The sequence below is a fragment of the Pararge aegeria genome, chromosome 22, assembly GCF_905163445.1.
Source record: "Pararge aegeria chromosome 22, ilParAegt1.1, whole genome shotgun sequence".
Lineage (NCBI taxonomy): Eukaryota > Metazoa > Arthropoda > Insecta > Lepidoptera > Nymphalidae > Pararge > Pararge aegeria.
In genome coordinates this window covers 9,452,942-9,469,300 of record NC_053201.1, presented here as the reverse complement: position 1 = coordinate 9,469,300, position 16,359 = coordinate 9,452,942, and the positions used below count along the sequence as shown (strand labels likewise).

The following is a 16,359-nucleotide window of genomic DNA, read 5'->3' as shown; positions in this document are numbered from 1 at the left end:
AAAAAGATAATGAAGAGTCGGAGCGAGCAGCGTTGTGTTTCTAAGATCTAGATCTAGGTATATAAGAGTAATCTGTGGCCAGCAATGGAACATAAGTCAAGCTGATGATAATTTTTACCTTTGAAAATAATTGCTGAGATGGTATTTCAACTTACTTACACCAAAACCGATCTTATGTTATCATAACTTGGAGATAAAAGTGAAAAGGGCAAGTGACCGAAGCAAAAAAGTATTTTTTTTATTTCTGTCTGTACCTACCTTGGCCGCCATACATTTTTATGAGAGTTTCTGCGAGATTTCCAGGTGACAACCGTGTCCTAATCTGCCGTCACTACATTGCTTAACGGGTATAGACACGCGTTTAAATCTCTGTAAAAGGCTCTTAAAATGTAGTTTAAATATACTTTGTTAGTAGGTAATACGATAGTAAGTAATAGTAATAATGATTGAATCGGTTGGCAACAGAATCTTGAAGCATCATAAGGATAAAGACAAAATTTTGTATTACACAGCCTATAACGAGGAATAAATCCATTACGTTCACACAGGCCGCTGGCGTGTCGCCAGCTCGCGCAGATTCGCTTGCTCAAGTGCGGCCGTTTTACACATCATTGCCCGGAGTGGAGCACGGTTCCCCGACTAAACGATTGAGCAATTTTCGTTTTAGCACAACTCTATGCTTTAACAAACTCAAATTTGTGTTTGATAAAATAGTGTTTGGAATTTATATTCCTCCTGGCCGTATCCGACCACCGCGACTCCTTCTAGACACCATTATGAGCGTACCTGATGTGCTTTCAAGTGGCTGGCATAACCACTTTTTGTTTTAAATGTGCGAACATTGACAGCAGGTCAGTAGGTAATCTACCAATTATATTGTAATACTAGCTGTTGCCCGCGACTTCGTCCGCTTTTGTTTTTGTTTTTCGAAAATCTCATAAATGTGGCAGCACTTTATGTATTCAGGATAGCTAAGCCTGTTGTAAAATCATCATACATTTTCGTCCCCTCTCCCAAGAGAACTGAGCTTAATTTCGGGATAAATAGCATCCTATATTACTTCTAATACCTTCAGGAATATGTGTACAAAGTTTCGTGATGATCGGTTTAGTAGTTGTTGCATGAAAACGTAACAAACAAACTTACATTCACATTTATAATATTAGTAGGGATAGGGATAGGGATATATGGCGGGCGACGGTCTGGCCTTTAACTGCGCGTTCTTGCACCTTTTAACTTCAAACTCAGATACTTTTTTGGTTACGACGTGTCTCCATCGCGGCGGACCTTCTGCCTCAAATTCCCTCACTGATGGGTCCATATCACATTACTTCACGGCAAAGCGGCACATGATTATGAGCGCTATAAAAGTTACCCGCCCTGTTTACGCTTACCAACCTGCAATTGAGAGTAAAATATGCGCTTAGCCACTCTTTCTTCACCCATTCTGGATATGTGTCCACACCGGAGTTGGCGCCTTGTTATATAAACCTCAATCCCCGACATTTGCGGAACGTTCATAATTTCACGTAGGCACTTGAGGTACGAATATGCTTGCGGTATAAGCACTACGTTTCTGCAGTCTTAGTAAAGTTGGTAGTACTATTGCTAAATAAACGGAGGCCTTTGTTGAGAGCTTGAAATCATGCGATCGAAATACCTTAGATCGAAGCTTTCCAAAAGCAGTAGAAGCAGATACTCTCATTCTGCTGTTTACATCGGCATCGAGGTTGCATTCGAATGCATTTAATAAACTAATAACATAAATGCATAACTATCCCACAATCCGCAAAAGACGTAGCTCACATCCCAGCATCCTGAAGATAATAGCGGCTGTGATTCGCATATTCGAATATTGTGCATCAGTATGTTACGTATTATCTTTCAGTTACATAGAAATAATGTATTTTTACTAACAAAAAATATGAATCTCGTATTAAAAACACTTATTCGGCTGCAGATATATTTAATAATTTCTTCTTACACCACAACACTACCAACTAGCTTAGCAGCTCCATGAAGACTGATTCCCTCTCTTTTAAGAAACCAAAATGAAATTTTAAAAGAGTATTCATTTTGATTAATCACATTATTTTATCATAATTACCGGAAGTCAAAATTGAGCTACTAAGGATTTAAAAATATGAAAATCGTTAAACATCTCTTTGAAAATCTACAAGTTAAATTAAACATATTTTTACGGAAGTTTGAACAATATTTATAATTTTAAACTAAATTTTTAACAATCAGTACTTTTATTTTATACAACTTACGTAATGTTTCAAAAGTTTCAATAAAATTAACATCTTATTTTAATAAAAGCTAACACTCGATACCTGAAATAATAATTATTATTATAAATACAAAGTGTATTTTATAGTGTTCCAGTTCTTTATAATTGTATTATGAGAGTTTAGTAAAATGTTATGTTGTTTGTTTGAAAGCTTTATTGCGCACACACATTTTATACAAAGTAAACACATATACAGAGGAAACTGAATGAATAAAGAAATGTATGAATTAATTAACAACTTATAAAATAATTGGAAATAAATACTTACAATTTTAACTCTAGATAGTTCCGTAGGTAGATACTAATCAGAGACGAGTTAGGAATTCGACAAGTCTTCGTTGCTGGGACAGATGGGATCAAGGAACAGAGTTGCCTACTGCACTATTCAGTTCATATTATCTTCATATGAGAATAGCTTAGAATAAAGAACATACAGGACCCTCATTCAGCAATTATTGATTGCATTGTGTCCAAAAACAAGGGAAACGCCCCGCCCACGTCTCACTCACCCGCGGAATGTTACTGAATAAAAAAAAAAATCCATTTTCCTTATTTTATGGTAAACATTAAGAACATAAGAGGTAAAATAATTACTGTCTGCCAAATGGAGTAAATTGACTAACCGCCTGTTCGAGAAACACAACTAAAGTAGAGTAGTTTTCGATGATTCAATATTAGTCGTGTACACGGTTTCTGTATGTTCTTAATTCTGTGGAGAAAAGGAAATATAACTCAAACATACCACGCTAATCTAATACGGGTCGGTGGGCTTTCGTTCTAGATTTTTTTTTATTGCAATAATTTTGTTTATCTACTTAACTGTATTGCGTACAAAAATAATTATAACATGATGTTACAGGCAATTATCATCTTAAATTTTATATTATACAGACGAAGCGGGTAGTTGCCAGTTTTCAATATAATACTTTAACTTTAAAGACAACAACGAAGTTTTGTGACTTGCAAGACTTTGTTGCCAGAGTTTGTTGCGAGGATGCTGTACAAAACAAGCCGGCAACATTCAAACTGGGTTAAAGTTAAACGTCCCTCCTGGATGTCTGGCTCTATTAAATTAGCTCAACTGTCAACTGTTTCCCAATATAAACTGTTGTTGTAACTTGTACGAATAAATAATAATAAGAATAATAATAATTCTTTATTTTTGTAGAAATAAAGAGTACAGAAATTTTGTAGAAATATAGTTGTGGGAATTCACGGCCTTGGACTCAGAAAGCAGGGTCGCTGCCCACTGCGCCATGTATTTATTTATTTATAACTACGATTTAGATGGTATGGAAAGAGCGCACTCTAGTAACAATACCGGGAAACATGTTTGTTTATGACGCTCTTTTTTTTTTTTTTAAATTGACGGACCAAGAAGATGGCAGTCCTGACGACAGCAACACTTCGCAGGGCATGCAAGAAGCATTTAATGCAAAGTGCCTCACTGTGTCAGTTACCCTAAGGCGTAGTTGTTAAACCTCATGTCCCTGTAACTACACCGGCACCCACGCATTTCATACCGGAACGCAGCATTGCAACAATTCTGCTTAGCGGCAGAAATAAACTTTGTGCTTCCCCGGACGAGTTCTCTCACAAAAAGCTATATTACTATTTAAATATATATTTGCATTTAATTAGACGCAAAGGTTACCTACCTTTGGGTATCTTCATATCGGTTTTATACGCGGCTTTGTCGCAATGTGTCAGTGACGGCCGAAGACTCTAACCAGACTGGTCTTCATCATCAGATTCAGATCATCATCATCATATCAACCCATTACTGTCCCACTACAGGGCACGGGTCTCCTCCCACAATGAGAAGGGGTTAAGGCCGTAGTCCACCACGCTGGCCCAGTGCGGATTGGTGGACTCCACACACCTTTGAGAACATTATGGAGAACTCTCAGGCATGCAGGTTTCCTCACCGTTGAAGCAAATGATATTTTAATCACAAAACATGCACATAGCTTTTGAAAGTTTTAGGTGCGTGCTGGGATTCGAACTCGGCCACCCAAAAGTGAAGTCTAGCTCCTACCCACTGGGCTATCACCGCATATACCTGTACTGTACTTGTAAGACCAAGAAACTAGCATATTTTGACAAATAAACGATTTAAATACGAAAGCTGATTCCTAGACACAGCTAGCTACTTGATGTCTCAAGATCTATTATGATTCAATAAGTTATATAATGAAATATAATATTTTATAGTTGCCAGGAAAATCCAGTTTATAAAGCATATTTTTGAGCCACTTTACAAATTAAGTTCCGTTAGTTTCACAAACAAATTGTATTCCATTATGTAAACTAATTTAATTAGCAAGAAATTTTATAATAAAACTTGATACTTGAGAAGCGTGCAATCTCTTTGTGTACTTTACTTTCAAGTTGGTAAACTATTGAAGTTTTCAGTTCAGTAAGAGGGAAATTTTTGACGACCTCCCTAACGCAGTGTTGGGAGCTCTGTAGTGGGTTGGTAATGGGTTGAAATGTTGAAATATACATATATCAATACGTTTTTCCATCGTATTGTACGACATACGTACACAGTTAACGTATTAGATTTAAGACCACAAGCACTTCAAAATTTTGTTCTCTATATAAAGTCAAAGTCAAACGCAGTGTTGGGAGCTCTGTAGTGGGTTGGTAATGGGTTGAAATGTTGAAATATACATATATCAATACGTTTTGCCATCGTATTGTACGACATACGTACACAGTTAACGTATTAGATTTAAGACCACAAGCACTTCAAAATGTTGTTCTCTATATAAAGTCAAAGTGAAGTATTTCTTTATTCAAATAGACACATAGGTGGCACTTTTGATGCGTACATTACTTGCAAAATATGACATAGAAGTGAGTTGATGGCGATAACTAAATTCGTAAACTTAAAACGGCTTCCAAACGCGTAAATACGCTCATATAGTTTATTTTTATATTTTAGCACACGCAAAGTAATTTAATTAGCAAAAATTTGCTTTATTAAACTTTGTGACTTCAAGAAAGGAACTTAGATACTTATGTTGCTTTCATGTTGGAACAATATTGGAAGTTTCAATTTTCAGCGAGATATTATTTTACTGTTGAAACTAAGTAATATTTCAGTAAACATTTCTGGTTTTACTTTTGCATTACAGAAACCACAATCTGCTGAACCGATTTTGATGCGACTTTCGCAGAAATATTTTAGATTCATTTATATCAAACTGTTTTTATAATATTTTTTAAAAAATCAATTTTTAATAAAATAAAAGCGATCAAAAACCGTTTACCTACTATCTATTACTAAAAAAATTGTATTTTCCATCTGTTACTCGTATTTTTTTTTTAATTTATCACATGAAGTCAAAGTCAAAGTCAAATATTTCTTTATTCAAATAGGCACATAGATGGCACTTTTGATGCGTACATTACATGTAAGATATGACATAGGAGTGTGTTGATGGCGATAAATAAATTCGTCAACTTAAAACTAAAGCTACGAGTGTTCCAAACGCGCCCTGGTCTAAGAAGCCCACAACAAACTTAGCCGGTTGTTATTTTTTTTTTGTTATCACCATCTCACATTGTCCTTTAAAAACTATTAAAAAAGCAACCTGGTCAGAGCAATAATTTACACCCAAGCATTTTCATCGTTGACGTAGTTCTTAATACTATAATAGGACTTTTCTATAAGCTTACGTTTAATACAAACTTTGAACTTTTTCAGAGACATCTCCAATATATCAACTGGTAATTTATTTAACTTGGATGCGAGGGAAAACATTGTGAGGAAACCTGCATGCCTGAGAGCTCTCTGTATTGTTCTTAAAGGCGAGAGAAGTCTGCGAATCCGCAATTAGCCAGCGTGGTAGAATAAGGTTGAGGTCCTCCTCATTCTGAGAGGCGACCCTTTAACGTAATAAGGTGTAAAGTATAAAGGTTTATAAAAAAGGATCTAAGAGAAAAACACATTCAATCAATATCATCACTTTATTTCAATGAATTGAATATTTTTATCTATATAAACAATTTAAAAATTATACGTCCTTAAACTACTTACACAATTAATATGACAATCTTTCAGTCGGACTCATCTTTCTCTGTCTATCCTCTAGACATCTTAAATATTCTTGTCTCGCTCTTAAATAAACGCTCGCGTTTACTTACACTCAAATTTTAAATATATGAATTTACACTATAACCAACGTTCTTCTAATCACATGAACCACGATAGCTGGAAAATAAATTTGGCATAATTGTAACCATAAAAAAATTTAAAAATCGTCAAAAGGCCCAATTTATTACTCAATTAAACAATTTTTAAAGATAAAAATATAGGTTCATAACAAATAACAGTTGAATTAGTTTTGAGAATGGTAATAAACTAAATGCACAAATATGAAATAGAGCATTGCAAAAACTATTCCGTACAAATATTCTATTTTATTAGTTTTATTATTGCTTTTTTAATATATTAGCGTCTTGGACTAAATAAAACTTTATGGTTAGAATTTGACATGTGTCTGAAGCGCCTTGGACTAAATACAACTCATGACTGCAATCTCATTTGTGCATAAAAACTTTGGACTAAATAAAACATCATGGTTAGTCGACTGCTATTTCAATTGATTCTTAAGGACTTTGTATTTAATAAACCTCATGGCAAGTTGACTGGGATTCCAGTTCTTTTTACAACATATTGGTCTAAATATAACTCTATGATTAGCGCTTGATTGAAATCTCACTTGTGCCTAAAAAACTTTGGACGAAACAAATCTTCATGGTTACCGAGTTAACTGTAACCTCAGTTGTTTATAAATCGTATTGGACCAAATTAAACAATAGGTACTGTTGTCTTAAAAGTTATAGAACAAATTAGGTATAATATTCATGTGATTAGAAGCAACATTTTATTGTTATTGGCAATAATTATATACATATACAAACAAAAGTTACTGCGACATTCTGTTCTGATTGCGTGCACCTACCGCAACAATCGTAAACGCAACGTATTTTTAAACGACTTAAATATTAGGTTCTCAATTTCCCCGTATTACGCTCATTCCTCAATTTTTAGAGTTGGTTGTGAACATTTTTATTAATAATAACTTACTGGGTAATCTTTTTCCTAAGATTTTCATCAGATTATTACTAATAGTAAATGAAATCAACCAAACGGTCATAAATAGGAGAAATTAGATTTATCGGATATATTATGAGTAATCGTCGCAAATTACACTTCGAAAAATACCTCTTTTTAGAAGTCGTCCATTTAAAATTCGTTGCGGTACTGTTCATACGGCAGTCTGCGACAATCTCATAGACAATAGACCAACACAAACAATGAGATGTTATTCCCCATAGAAGGATAGATCATATATCGCAAAATGGGTCACTCAACACTACGGCAATGTATCATGAGTAAAAGAGATAGATATCTCATTTACTCATGTTATATTGCTGTAAGGAGTTACGTTATTTGGAAATGTAAATCCAGGCCATTGAGTAATAATGTACTAGAGTCGTCGTACAGAAAATTGTTGCGGTGGACAAATGGATTGCAGGAAACGGATACGAAAGTATTAAACGGATAATTAGCACTGTCACTCCTATGGAAACATTCCTATGAACACTACAATCATTGCCCAGTGTAGGCCTATTAAAATAATTGATGAGCCATTATTTAAATTTATTTCTGTTTGTGACCATGCTATGTTTATACACGTCACTTCAAATAAATCAAATTCACTACTTACAAAAAATTCACTCTTGTACTTAAATAAACATATTATTCTGTGATGTTTACTTTGACTTTTCTAATACATTCTACATTAATACTCCTTGCCCCAGGCCTGAATTCAAAAAAATCTACTTTACTTTATACCATATTTATGTCAGGTTGTATCGGTTTTGCGGTCAGGTAATAACATCTCACTGAACATACATTGCAGATTACTTATTACAAATACACAAAGGTAAGATTTAAATCGTAGATAAGTTGGCCTAGGTTTAGATTAATGATAGGTCTCCGCTGAACCTAACCTAAGAATAGCTCCTTATATACGCGAAATTAATATCGTAAACAATTAATCAAATACTAGATTAATGGTATTTTTTTATTGAAACATTCTAGAATTGTGTTATGAATATACTTGATAAAAGATAATTACGTTAAACACTCTAAATAGCGCCGACTTTGGCGTAATCCTTATAGCCGCGTTTTATAAGTTAACAGTGGTATTTGGTAAGAGCACAGCGTAGTCAATCATTATTCTAAAGTTCTCGCTTTAGTTTCACATCGGTGAAATTTGTTAAACGAGAAGTGCGTGAACTCGCTTACTTGACTGTCAACAGTATACTAAAGCTCGGTCATGTAACATGAAATCATTGGGAATTCAAGTTTCAAGTCATATCTACAATTGAAATCTTTGTAGTTTTAGGTACTTTCCTTATTCTATCATTAAAAAATTATGAATCAATTCTTGGCCTTATGTTCTCACATTGATATATATAATATACGACATTGATGATATATATACTATAAACGTATAAAAAATAAAAGTCCGTAAAAAATTAAAATTATCAATTTAAGAACACAAGACGGTATTCAATTAGTGCTAAGAAACTGTTTAATGGCAGTGTTTTTTATGGAGGCCATTTTGTTTTTTTTGACGAGAAATTCAAGATGGCCGCCATTATCTTCTAAGTACGAATAATTGATCCAATAACACTATCAATAAAATACATCAACAGTTTTTTTTTATATTTATATCATAAAACTTTCATTTATTGGAATGTAGGAATTACGAATTTCTTAAACATAGGTATAACTTATATAGATCGCTTTATTTAAAATCATTATGTGTTCTCTATTTTTCACTAAAACCTTAATATATTTTGTACGCAAAATATCGGGTACAAACGTAAATTAAATTAAGCAAAAGGTTTGATTAAAGTTAACAGTAGCCAGAACTCTATCAACAACAAGAAACTGTGATTGTGACAGGAAATTATAAATATTTGACAGGTGATGTCAATTAGATCAATAAATGTGTTTAAGGTTTATAATAATATAAAGCGTCTTCATGATTTGGACCGTTACCCAAGTCGATGAGAATAGCGAGCTCTTGTTACTAAAGTTTCATAGTGATAATTTCTGTTCATCAGTTATAAACGTAATATTTTAAAGCTGAACTTAATAATTCTCAAAAAATTCACATGTTTTAATAAAATTAAAAGTACCTTAGCTCAAAATTTTTTGTGTGACAAAACCATTAGAAATTAAAGAAATTTCGTTTCAGTAATAGTGTTGAATAAATCAAACGCAATTTAATAAGCTTTTAAGCCACCAATCACTAGGTATCCATTCAATAAGTTGTAAAACCCCGTACGAGTTTACCTACAACGATCCATGTCCAATTGTATAAATTAGCGATCCATGAACGAACTAGTACAATCATATTATTGATTCTCAATAGCATTAAAAGCATACAGCGCAAGGAATGCATTTATTGACTCAAATTTTGACACCTTCCATATAATGACTGTTGTTACGTTACAAATTGTGGTATAGAGTGTTACGGATAGAATGTAAAAGAGAATCAGGTCATACTAACCTTTTACTAAAAGTTGTATCACTAGCTCGAGTCGTGTCAGTAGTTCTCACCTAACGAAAGTGTGACGTTCTGACGCTGTCATATATTAATGAAAACGTAACTTCTGCATCCTTTTACTATGACGTCCAATGGTACTGCTCCAGTGACGCGTTCTTTCAGCTTTAATTCATATAACGCAAAAAAAATCTATTGTTGTTAAATGTAAAATAATAAACTGTATTTTCTATCTATAATAATATTATGTAATTGGTAAAAAAGCAGATGCATAATTTTCATCAAAAACACTACCAGAAATAGCGACCCCAAGCTTTGCTGTCATAACGTATCTACATTGCTTGTTTACTCAATACAAATGTAAGGCTTAGGGTACACGAATACCAAAACAGTCAACAGCTCCGATTATCGCTTGGGCGAAATCGACCGAGTTGTCCAAATGTTTGCACAAATGAGAAGACGCATTTACCTAGTGTGCCGACACATTCGATCAATTTGGAATTTCGGCCTCTAGGTATTGTATTAGAATGGAATATATCTTACAGGTCATTACGTTTTGAATAAGTGTGACAATAACAGATAATGTTACATAATATTTTCTTTTATTTACCTATATTGCATTCATTATCATATAAATAATGATGACATAAGCATGCTGACAGAACATGAAATCGCCAATTGCAGGTCGATGGCTGTCATACATTGATCGATTCAGTCACCTATGCAGTCCAATGAACCTGTTTAGTCTATAAACACGTTACCTGTGTGTAATAGTAGTTCATAGATATTCGTAATTGTCATTCATGTCTTTCGTATTTTCCAGCTTTGTTTCATTCAATAAAACAATAACAAGCGAAACCGATAACAGAAAGCATTAAAGCGTGGACAACAAAACACGTTCTAAATATATCTGAAGTCACTGGCTAAGAGTTAAATATAGTTTTTTTCTTGCGGGATATAACCGTTAAGCTCGTGAGTCCTAAATTACAAGCCTAAAATTAAACTAACTATACCTATACCCACACAAGGGTTGAATGGACAGAGTAATAAATCAAAAAGATTGATGGTGTATCTCAACATCTCGGCCTAGATCTCGAGGGATAACTTTGGACATATCATTTTACACGAATAGCGGGATTTATTAAAAAGTAGGCCGTCATCCATGTGCGTTGTACTTTTTTATGCACGAAATCATAATATTGCTTTTGTTTAATGAGGATGATGGTGCAAATTTGGTTGTAACTACTTACATACTTTGAATTAAAGTATACATGTTTAAAAGCACAGTCATCATTTTCTGAAGAAAAGAAAGAGAGATCTGCCAATTTAGTTTACTTAAGATATTTATTGAATACAACCGAATAAACATTATGGATTGCGCAGATATTTATCGTCTTTCTTTGAACAACTATACGTGTTTATTGCGCGTTGTTTCTTGTCTCTTGTGTTTTCGATCACCACAATTATGGCTACCTAAAGATGACAAATCATATATTATAAGTACAGGAGTGTGATGAAATGAAATTAAACATAAAAGAATTGTCGATCCGTATATCCACCAGTATTACTGTTTTTATTACTCGTGTAAAACGCACGCGAATTTACTTTTATTTTAAAAAGATAGTGTTAGTATTTAAATATAATTTTACTTGGATATTACAGAAATAAATATAATCTTGACACAATATTAATCTTCGCTTATTAATTTCGTAAAGTTAGTATTTCTTTATTTATAATATTTATAAGTTTTATTAACTTTTAAAATATTATTACTTAGATTGGCGAAATTACGGATATCTTTATTAACGAATTTATTATATTATGTAATTATGAATATAGATATATGATTATTACGTTTTTCATTAGGAATATTAGTAACATATAGTTAACTTTAGACAGATGAGATAAGATGATGAATTTTACCTTACAATTCGTTGATATGCATAATTATAAGACACCTTGTATATTTTAATGTTACCATACAAAATTTAGTTAATATACGACATAAATTTAAATGTACGGGCTAGTTTAAAATTTACATATTTACACTTATTTAGGCCTAGTACACATTGGTATTCTGTAAATTTTCAAATCCGTGTGTCAAAATAATACTTTTATAATTTGAACTCCAAATATATGAAAACTAGCTTTGCAAAATAACCATTTATTCTGCCTAAAAAATATTTAAATAACCACGTGAGTCAATGTTCTAATTCGATTATATATATTAGTGAACTTTAAACGATGAATAGATACATACTTATCAAAGGCTATTAAAGGTTTTTCAACCATAAAACCAAAGTATATTTATCTCATTCTTTTATTTAAACGAACTACATTTTTAGAACTGGACGCTTTACAAAATCACTTGTATAAATAAACAAACATTAGTTTGCACAGATAAAAAATTACAGTACGTCATTAACATAAAAATAAATTGTAAAAAAGAACTTAAGGCTAACAATGTAAAAAAGATAACACAAATAGAAATTACAAAATGGGCGGGAATCGACCTCTACCACGATACCTTCACTTCAGCTACAACATTAAAAATGTGATTCTCCTAATAACTGCTACGAAAGTTTTTAAAGAGAAGCCAAAGTGACTAGCATGTGAGTACACATGGTAGGTTTTACGCAAACTTAAAATTACAAACTGAACATAATGGCACTTAACTTTTAGAATATAATCTACTACAAAAAAAAAAACTTTAATTACAACTGTCATAAATGCTGCCAATCATAATACTATAACGAGTGGGAGGGCAACCCTGCATTTTGCCGCAATAATTTACAATCATACAAAAATAATAATAATCCAAAGTTAATAGTAGGTACATACAGTATGCCCTAAGCTTAAGGTTACACGAGTCATATGAAGTTCGCTCCTTAGTTTATTATATATAAAAATTACATACAAGAAATAATTTAGGCGTATCTACAACGATGCCTAAACAATGTTACAAATCAGTCATTTCTTAAAACATTAATGTTTGAATTTTTTTCCAATATGTAATTTACATACGATTTTTTACAAGATACACTTTCTGATTAACACACATTATTTAAGGACATTTATTTTCGTAATACCTAAAACAACTGTCATCAATTCACAAACGCTTAGTTTTGGGGAACAAAATAATAGGAGTGACCGAAGGTTGAGTTGCTAAATAAAAATGATCCATGTATATTATGTATTCAACAAATACATTATATATTTAAGATTTGACTAAAAAAAGAAAGCGAGTACAGCAGAGATCGTACTGTATAAAATGACACACTAAGCCGGTGTGACGTTTCCTTATTTGTAAATTAACAAGTGCACTGAACGTCACAATAAACATGTGAAAGCAGCGTCAACTCTCCTTCATATATTACAGAGGGGCTGTAACAGTCACGAAAGATGACGCAGCATGTCACTATACGCCGTGACGTGTGACACGTTCCATATAATAATTATAATTTTATAATATTTTAGTATAAAACACTGCGAGATCACTACCAGTGTTATCAGATACGCGTAGATACACAAATAAATAACATGATATAAAAGCTGGGGCCAGTTGTTGTATGGCACTAATGTCAGTAGTGACACCAATGTCAAACTTAAATATAGTAACTTAAGTATATTTGATTTTTGATGGTTGACACAAAAGATGTAAACTTTGATGGCAGAAATTGTGTTTCAATTTGAATGAGATAGCTAATAACGAGCGCGAAATTAAATTCCCGAGTTAAATTGACACGTGTCTACTTTTTTAATATTAGGTAAAGAACAACGTCACTAGCAGGCATTTTAAGTACAAATAAGTTTGATTCTTACGGTATTTACGAGATGAGCTCGTAAGTATCTCCCGATTTAGCAACATCAACCGTAATCGCTCCGCGGGAATATCATAAAAAGCGCGAACGTCAAAAGATATAAAAATTAAAATCACCGCGCGAATATCACAGGCTTCAGTTCCTAAGTCCGGTGGGTTCGCGATGTCACAACACTTAAATTATTTACCAGCATTCACAAAATAAAACACGCTGTTTTAATAAGGCATCTCGAAGCTTGGTCTTACTTGGGTACTCCAAGCTGTCAGGACATACTCGCCCTTATCGCGGGGGCGTAGGGTTGAGGGTTAGGTGGCTACACGAGCCAGGCGTGGCGCTAGCACCAGGATTCTTCGTGTGGCGGTCTATCCTCATCGGAATCGCCGTACATATCGGCAAGTTTCCGGAAGCGAGGGCCGAACGTGGACAGGTAGTTGAATTTGAGATCTTCGTCGTCGGTACCTTAGGAAATAAAAGAATATATATTTATTTCTTGTCCGTCCAACTAGTTGCGACAGCGTTCTTGATTCTTAAATCTCGCAGTAACGGATTGACGATTATATATTGATGACTTTCTTTATGGACCGGAGAGTGACCTGTGCACTTCGTACAAGTACAAAAGCACTGCCTACCCAAATTATTATATAATTTTTTTTCTACGGACTTTTATTCGTTGAGCTCAACTACGGATCACAAGGTCCAGAATTCGATTCCCTGGTACGATCAAAATTTTTCGGGGTTTCCAGTTAAGAAATTCCAGTACCACACGGAAGCAGAAAAATTTCGTTGTACACTCCGATGCCTTGAAGAGCAAGCACATTGAGCCGTCGGTACCGGTTAATATATTTCTACGATCTTCACAAACTGTAGTTATGAATGCAAAAGAAACCCGATGGCCAAGTATGAATAAAACCCCGAGAAAAAAAAGCATAAATGAAGATCGTAAATCTACTTAATTAAAAAAATGTTATCCCGTTAATTTATTATATACGTAGCTAAATGTGAAATGCGCGGCTTAAAGCTTTATTAGTGCATTTAAACATGCAGCCCGCAACACTCAAAGAGGTGTGGCTCCTTTGTGGTTTTTACTCAACATGCTCTGGATATTATCCAAACCAAAATATACAGCATAATATTGTAAATTTTCAGCAATTCCCGCCATTAATGTAATAAGAGTTAAAGTGTAGGAGATGGTGAACATAAAACTAGCGCGAAGAGCAACATTTAAAATCGATACTATTATGCCCGTTTTCACTAACGACGAACAAGGAAATACCTAAGTAAATAACGCTTAGCCAATAAAGATTACGTGAATTGTCTATGATTCTTGCTACAAGGTGTGGTATTTTGTATTTGTATTATCATATTTTTCATATTACGTATGTGGATTTAAAGTTATTTAAAAAAGAGGTTTTTTTTGCATCTATGAAGTGTTAAATTCCCCTAAACATTGCGCACCGCCGAATCGGTATCGTAACTTCAGATGGCGCCTTACCATCATCTAAGAGTTGGTGAAAGGTTTTTTTTTTCTCTACGCATTACCCAAATCATTAGGCATCCGATTTAAGTGGTTCCTAGATTTAGTGAAAACGGGCATTACATAGCACTAGCACTCGAAGAGATTGTCGGTCTATAAGTTTAAAGGAGAGATTTTGGACCCCCCGCATAACGTGACATAAGGGCAAAATAAAAAAGATAGCTCTGGTATGTGTTAAAGACTTACTTTACTTTAACTTTAGTTTAAGATTTATAAATTTATATATAAGATTTAAAAAAAAAATACATATACACTTTCGATCAGGTGAGATTTTAGTCAATCGCGAGCCTATTTCACATTGAATATGAATCGGAAATTAAGTAAAAAGCATAAGGGACTTTGTTAAATATATCCCTTTAAAACTAAAAATCGGCAATACCATTAAGAAAACGGTATATTTTCGCCATTTAAATACAAGGCCTTAGAACTTTTGTATTATATAAAACGTCAGTTGTTGAAGAATTGATCCATAGACCGTAATTTGTATAAATTTATGCCCCATTTATCCTCGGAATTCGTTTATTTACGTTAGTAAAACGTCCGTGATTGGGGCACGTACAATGTACATGTACATATTTAAAGATGCCTAAGAAAAAAAGCTATGTCAGCTGGACAGATGCGAGATTCCAAAAACAAACTCAAAACTAGTAACGCGGTTGCTTTTAATGGTAAGTTTTTTCTTTAATTACGACAACAGCCCAACACATCGTCACTTAGCCCCAAAGTAAGCGTTGCTTGAGTTGGGAACCCACAGCCTTGAACTCAGAAAGCAGGGTAACTGCCCACTGCACCAAACCGCCGTCATGTTTTTACACGTATGTATAGCTAAACATGTTCAATGAACATTTTCTATTAGTTTAAAAACATTTAATATACTGTTTACTAGCTCGCAGGCTATGCCGCTTATCCCCACGGGGAGCATAAACGTCATTCCTATTACGTAATCTAAAGTTCCCGCTCATTACTACAAGCTTCTAAGAGATTATAAGACTACCCGTTTGTAGCGGCATTTATATCTTAAACACCTAACATGCTAGATGTTTGTACAACGACTATAAAATATAATGATAAAATATATGAGCAAAGTGAGACTTAGAGAAGGCTTTATATGAG

At 33.7% G+C, this 16,359-nt stretch overlaps 1 protein-coding gene across 1 annotated transcript in view; it reads right to left on the bottom strand.

Annotated features, from left to right (window-relative positions):
• Positions 1-12,195: 12,195 nt before the first annotated feature.
• LOC120633612 (DE-cadherin) overlaps positions 12,196-16,359 on the bottom strand; it is a 335,396-nt gene continuing 331,232 nt past the window's right edge. The window contains exon 24 of the mRNA XM_039903854.1: positions 12,196-14,171. Within this exon, the coding sequence (XP_039759788.1) occupies positions 14,047-14,171 (125 nt within the window). The 3' untranslated portion in view covers positions 12,196-14,046. The remainder of the gene's footprint in view (positions 14,172-16,359) is intronic.